The following is a 6,568-nucleotide window of genomic DNA, read 5'->3' as shown; positions in this document are numbered from 1 at the left end:
GGAATCAATTTGGTCCCTCAAATCAAGTTAAAACCCTAATCCCCAATTTTGAAGCCCATAGCGCTCTGTCTTCTCTTCTCTTAGGTTCTCTGTTCTTGTCTTCCCCATCTTTGAAATCCGACTGTTACGGCAAGCGCGAGCAATGCAGTTGGGAGTTCGAACAACCCACGATCATTTGGAAGCATCACGAGGAGAATGAATAGAAACAGAGAATTACGTTTGCCATGGCTGCGGGTCGAGACCAGTGTTACGGTGGTCAGGGACAGATTCTAATCCAAGAAGACTGTTCTTGGGTTGCCCAAACTACAATGTAAGTATTATTGTTGTTGATTGCTGTATTTATGGATATAAAAGGATGGATATTTGGTTAGAACTTAGAAACCAATTGCATATTTGAATGTAGTTGCTTTACTCTGTTGGCATTTCAGTTCCTTTTAATTAGTAATTTAGCTTTTTAATACTGTTTTGTGCTTGAATAAGGAGTTATGGTGCATATTTTTAAAGAGAGTTTGTAGTATGTTGTGTGCAACTGCAACTCTTCATTTTGGGTCTGACCAGGGTGAAGATTTTATTCTGTGAAAATTAGGCTCACTAGTGCACTTGCTGATGAAGTTTTGTTGTTGCTATTTTATGAAGTTGTGGGTGAGCATGTGCCTTGTTTATTCGCTGTGTTTATTCTGCAATGATACTTTGTATGATAGAATTTTGAACATGTTGATGCAGGGACTATTTAAGAGAGTAGTGCGACAGGTTTTTGCAATTTGGATAGACAATTATCTTAATTTTAAGGACACAGTTATCTTAATTTTAAGGCATCCTTTATGGTTGTACAGCTTGCCTGTTTTTGTTGAACTTTGACCTTGCACGATCACACTAGAACTAAAGATCTTTTGAGATTTAAAATTTCTTGTAGCTCACCAATTTTTTTGTACCTCATTCGGGATATCCATATTAATCTTCTTAAACGAACTTAATGTGTCATGATAATGGATTCTGAATTTGAATGATTTACCTAACTCCTTTTCTATATATTGGGTTGGTTTAGTTAAACTGAATGTAATATGTTGTTGATGTCTTGTATACATATGGTACAATAAAATTACTTTCAGATATTTTTGTGTTAACTTTAATTATAAAATAAGTTTTGCAATTGCCAATCAAGTTAACTTAGTTATTGAAATAGTCAAGCTGTTTGATGAATTTCGTTTGGACTAGTGGATTAGTTGTTGGAAAGAGAATGTTAATTTTAGTGGTTTGATCCATCAAGATTCAAGTGAGTGTCTAGAGAATTACTATCCTTAATTACATCAAAATAATGTTCTTGATGTAACACTTTCTCAGCATAGCTGGATTTGATTTCTTGATGTGACATCAATAATGTTTATTCCTTTCTTGATGTAACACTTTTTCAGCACACTGTTAAGTTTTATTCTATGAAATCCCATGCTTATGTCTATGTACTAAAATTTAGATCAATTGTCTATTCGGTGAGGTACAGTTTTCGAGTAATTGCTATAGCTCAATCCACTCAGGTATACTTTCTCTTTTATTTTTGTTTATCATTCGCCTTCAATACATGCTTTCTTGAAATAACTAATGGAGTCATTGTTTCATAGATACACTTCAATACCTTCAATAGGCTGCTGTTTATATATGCTGAATTATTCCTAGACTGATGGTGGTTATACATGCTGCATAATGTCCTGTTTGTATGTAATAGTGCTGTTTAGGAACTAGTCTGATGTCACTTACATAAGTTTAGGGACTAGTTTGATGTCACTTATAATTTATAAAAGTGTAGGGACTATTTTGGTGCTCGAAAACAAGTGTCTGATAGCTTTTTATAAAAGTAAAGGAATAAAAAAGTTGGGTCCCGATGTGGTCTGGTGACCCAGACTATGAGAAGTTCAAAGTTCATGGTTGGCTAACCAACATGGTTGTCGAAGTTCATGATGTGGTCCCTCTAAAAAGAAAGTTCTCCAAGCATGATAAAAAAATAACTTCAGGGAGTAGCAATCCACCAGGAAGCAGTCAACCAGCAAGGAATCTCTCACCTAACCCTATGCAAGGTGTAACACAAGGGCCTACAAGGCTTGCAAACTTCATGAAGTTTGTGTCCACCCCTGGATTCAAGGCACCCAGGTACAAAAAATGAAGATTAGGATGATTATGTTTTGGGATAGGGGACACATGGTGTCTTTGTGTATCTATTTTGCTGAAGTCTTTTACTATGTATGCTTTCTTAAACGTTGTCTTAGTGTTGGAAATTTTAGTATCTGAAACTTATGAGGTCAAAATGTTAACAACTTTGATATATTTGGTGTTTTGGCTCTATAATACATTTTTTGGATGAAACATTACCAATATGAATTATGACTTTCTTGAATTGAGTTTTGTCAGCTTTTTGGTTATATTTTGTCATGTTATAGAATTAAGAGTAATTTAGACCCTGTCCATTTTCATTTCATTGAACAGAAGTGCAGGAACAGAAGTATGCATATAATCAAACACTTTAATTTGCATTTCTTTCAAACAAAAGGACAAGAACAAGTACATGAACAACATATGCATATAACATGCATGTCATTTGTTTTTGGCTAGATACAGTTGACCTGTTGTTTATCCAACTTTAATACAAGAACACCAACTACAATCAGCAGCATGAACAAAAACATCAAAATTTTTTCCATTTTTAGAACCCCAATTTCAGCCTCTAATCTACCAAATTTTCAAGCAATCTTCATCTTCCATTCTTCATTGTCAACTGAATGCCTTGTTCTATCATCACATGCTATGACATCTTCTTCCAAAACTTTATCAACCCACAAAAACAATCCACACCATTTCTTACCTATAGTCTGCACAGCCAAGAAAATTCAGTCAGCAAATTTTATATCCATAAATACAGCAATCAACAACAATAATACTTACATTGTAGTTTGGGCAACCCAAGAACGGTCTCCCTGGATTAGAATCCGTCCCTGACCACCGCAGCACTGGTCTCGACCCGCAGCCATGGCAAACGCGATTCTCTATTTCTATTCATTCTCCTCATGAATCATGATGCTTCCAAATGATCGTGGGTTGTTCGAACTCCCAGCTGCATTACTCGCGCTTGCTATAACAGTCAGGCTTCGAAAATGGGGAAGACAATAACAGAGAACCTAAGAGAAGAGAAGACAGAGCGCTGTGGGCTTCAAAATTGGGGATTAGGGTTTTAACTTGATTTGAGGGACCAAATTGATTCCGAACAGTTTACTCTGCCACATCAGCTAGCCGTTGTAATACCCACGTGTCACGAAGCCTGCTAATTCAGCTTTCTGGTAGCGCCAGGTGGGCAAAAATTGCCAGAAGGACAAATTTGAGTCCCGGAGTGTAATTTCAGGGATGAATATGGATAACTTTTAAGTTCAGGGACTACTATGGAACTCGAGTACAACTTAAGGGACTATATTGATACTTATCTCTCACAAATCACAAAACTATTAACCATTTAATATTTTTCTGAATAAAATTATTGTGCTTACTTAATTCTGCGCAGAAATGATCTAGCTAAATAATTTAGCTACGAACATATCCAAGTGACATCACATTTTAGTAAGATTATGTGATGAATAGATATAGTAATAGTACAATATAATGTTTGTTGATAAATATTAACATTTTAAATTAAAAGCATTGAAGGCCCTGCCTTCTCATGCACACTTGTTTATGCCAGTTGTGTCCTAGTGACCATCGAAAAAACTGACACTTGAAAACAAATAACTTCATAACTCTCAATTCTGATAATATTGTTAGATATAAAAGTAATAATATCGTAAAAGGAATATATAAAAGAGATTTATAAATAGAGTAGTTCACATATACAACTAAGGGGTTGTAATGGATTTAGATTGAATTTGAAATACACTTGGTAGTTTCTAGATTGAAATTTGCACTTAGCTGTAAGTCTGTAACATTTGCAAGCTTGTGTGATTGACACGTGTCGCGAGCTCCTTTCAATTAGTTTTGTACAGGTTTTCGGCAGAGAAGCGCACGTGCTTCAATCCACACACTTAGCTTTCATTCATGTCAAACAGCAAGCGCCTGCCGGACCCCGGAAGCGCCACCGCCAAGCGCCGCCACTTTCTGCCGGAAACCGTCTTCCGTGTCGTGTGTCCGGCCTCAAGGACTGCGGATCTGACGGCGTACACCGGCGAAGGAGTTAAGATTCTTGTTGATGACTCTGCTCCTCCAATCTCCGATCACGAATGCCTCCTAGTTGTCGTAACCGCTCATCTGAGCAACCACCAGTTACTGCCGGTGAATGGGAGGGTGGAGTTGAGGCTTCACCGCCTCAGCAATCTCTTGTTAGGGTTTTGGAACGAATCGCGGAGCATGAGGAAAACGGTAGTAATCAGAACCCGAATTCGACGGTGTCGTTTAGATTGGTTGGAAGAGGAGGGAAAACTGTGGAGAGGATTAGGCAAGAGAGTGGCGGCAGTGTTAGGGTTTTAGCAAAGTACCAAGTTCCCCCTTCCTCCTCCTCTGGAGATGAGTTCATTCAGGTTTGAGCTCATTCTAATTAAAAAAATTAACGTCTAAGGTTCTGATTAATACCTGTTCTTGATTAATATGTACATATATGAATAATTTTTATTGAATTTGGACTAATTTAATTAGACTTAATTGGTAAAAATATTTAAATATGCAGCGGGACTCATTCTTTTAAGCTAAATCCTGTTTGAATGTATATAAGTAGTTAAGTACCAAGATTTGAATTGGATGTGGGTCCCGTGCAGATTAGATTAAGTGATAAGTATGAATTCCTGATGCCGAGGATTGGAAACCCTCAATATTCATATTGAACATTGGATAGATCTGGAGCCCCAACGCCACCACCGATCATTCGGCGCCGCCGTCTTCCTGTAGGTAAGCCTCTCAATGTATGTTTTATTTTGTAAATTAAATTGCAATACCGCTGAGAGTAATTATATTGTTTTTTATTTCTTATTCCTGCTTTGTTGTAGAGAAGGATATGAGGAGGGATAATGATGATGCTGTTCCCAGGAAGGGGAAGGTTGTCACAACCACCGGGGGGTGGCCGGAACTGCTCCGCCGTACCACGACAAAACCACCGCCTATCCTTCTGGACGAGCTCATAGCGGAAATCCTGCTGAGGATACCGGCGAGGTCTCTCGTTCCATTAAGGAACAGCGTCTGCAGTTCATGGAGAACCCTAATTTCCAGTTCCCAATTTGCCAAGGACCACCTTCGGCGTTCAATGGAGGTGGATCCAGGCTTGACCCACCCACTCATGGCCTATTATGGCCAAACCTACTCATACCCCATAATCGGAGTGTTCTCCGTACGATCTGTGATGGAGAACGCTCCCCATGAACCCACTAAAGTAGTTCCCTATGAGGGACGACGCTTCCGCCTCATCATTGGCTCTTGCAATGGATTGCTGTGCTTGCACGATGAAGAGCGCCAGGATGGATTCATAATAAGCCATCGTGCCATGCTGTGGAACCCCTGCACTGGATTCACCTCTCAGCCGCTTGAAATTGAAGGTCTCCTCTCCACTTGCGGATTCGGTTATGATCATGTGAATGACAAGTATAAGCTTTTCGCGATTCTGGATAAGAAATCACGCATGTTTACATTCGGCCCAAAATCTACCTGGAGAACAATCCAGGATTTCAACCGTAATTTTAGTGACGGCAATCACAGGGGTTGTCTGGTGGATGGTGTAGGGCTTTTTGTAAGTGGCACTGGCACTCTTAATTGGCTTTTTCACCGCTATCTTAGTTTTGTGTGGGTTCTTTCCCTTGACTTGGTCAAAGAGACTTTTAATCAGTTTTCCCTTCCCAGCAGGGATTCAGATGATGATCACAGGGTGACTCCCCAATTGGGTATCTTGAGGGATTGTCTTGCTGTTTGTTATGAGACTAAGAAAACTCATTGGACTGTCTGGTTGATGAAGGAGTATGGAGTTCCTCAGTCTTGGACTAAATTGGCCATAATCCCCCACCACCCGCTACTCGGTCGTCGTCCTTTAAGCCTACGGCCTATATACATGTTGAAAGATGTTCTTCTTGCGTTTGCTCCGGGTGGCAAGTTTGTTTTATGTAATTTAAATGATGGCAGCATAGAAATTGCTAATATTGACAGCTCCAGTGATGGCATGCCCAAACTTTGTCCTTTAACTCAGCACGCATCTGGAAGGATCTTTGAACTCTATCATGAAAGCTTAGTTTCACCGTTCCACTTTGGTCTTCCAAGTTGCTCATCTGAAATGCGGTTAATTAAGCCAAGCCTATAATCACTTAAAGATGGTTTGCATTTTGGGTACCTTTTTGGTGAAGGATTTCCTACACTATCTCTTGAATCCATAACTTTATTATCATTATGTAGTGCCCTGTTTTTTTGTGTTTTATTTTTATAGGCTCTGTCTAACTGTCTTCATGTTTAATGTTTTTTAATTAGGTTCCTTATGAATATCGATCTTCGTTTGCTTTAGTTAGAATATGTATTTATCATGAAATGCTATATAATTTATGTTTTGTATCGGTTCGATTTGACAAAA

The 6,568-nt window shown here is 38.8% G+C and overlaps 1 protein-coding gene across 7 annotated transcripts; it reads left to right on the top strand.

Moving 5' to 3' along the window:
• Positions 1 to 2,695: 2,695 nt before the first annotated feature.
• Positions 2,696 to 6,568, top strand: LOC112775770 (F-box/kelch-repeat protein At3g23880). 7 transcript variants are annotated; one of them, XR_011877158.1, is made up of 4 exons: positions 2,696 to 4,547; positions 4,782 to 4,911; positions 5,015 to 5,743; positions 5,857 to 6,568. XR_011877158.1 is itself a non-coding variant. In XM_072227071.1 (4 exons), exons 3-4 carry the CDS (start codon positions 5,018 to 5,020, stop codon positions 5,866 to 5,868), a joined length of 738 nt encoding a protein of 245 aa, XP_072083172.1. In that variant the 5' UTR covers positions 3,873 to 4,547; positions 4,782 to 4,911; positions 5,015 to 5,017; the 3' UTR covers positions 5,869 to 6,568. The 7 variants fall into 7 exon arrangements, 5 of the variants coding, with proteins under 5 accessions (XP_072083170.1, XP_025675393.1, XP_072083172.1 ...); XR_011877157.1 differs by having other exon boundaries at positions 5,010 to 5,743; XM_072227071.1 differs by having other exon boundaries at positions 3,873 to 4,547.

The sequence above is a fragment of the Arachis hypogaea genome, chromosome 19 (assembly GCF_003086295.3).
Source record: "Arachis hypogaea cultivar Tifrunner chromosome 19, arahy.Tifrunner.gnm2.J5K5, whole genome shotgun sequence".
Taxonomy (NCBI): domain Eukaryota; kingdom Viridiplantae; phylum Streptophyta; class Magnoliopsida; order Fabales; family Fabaceae; genus Arachis; species Arachis hypogaea.
Note: the sequence above shows the minus strand (reverse complement) of the source record. Positions and strands in the feature narration are given on the sequence as shown.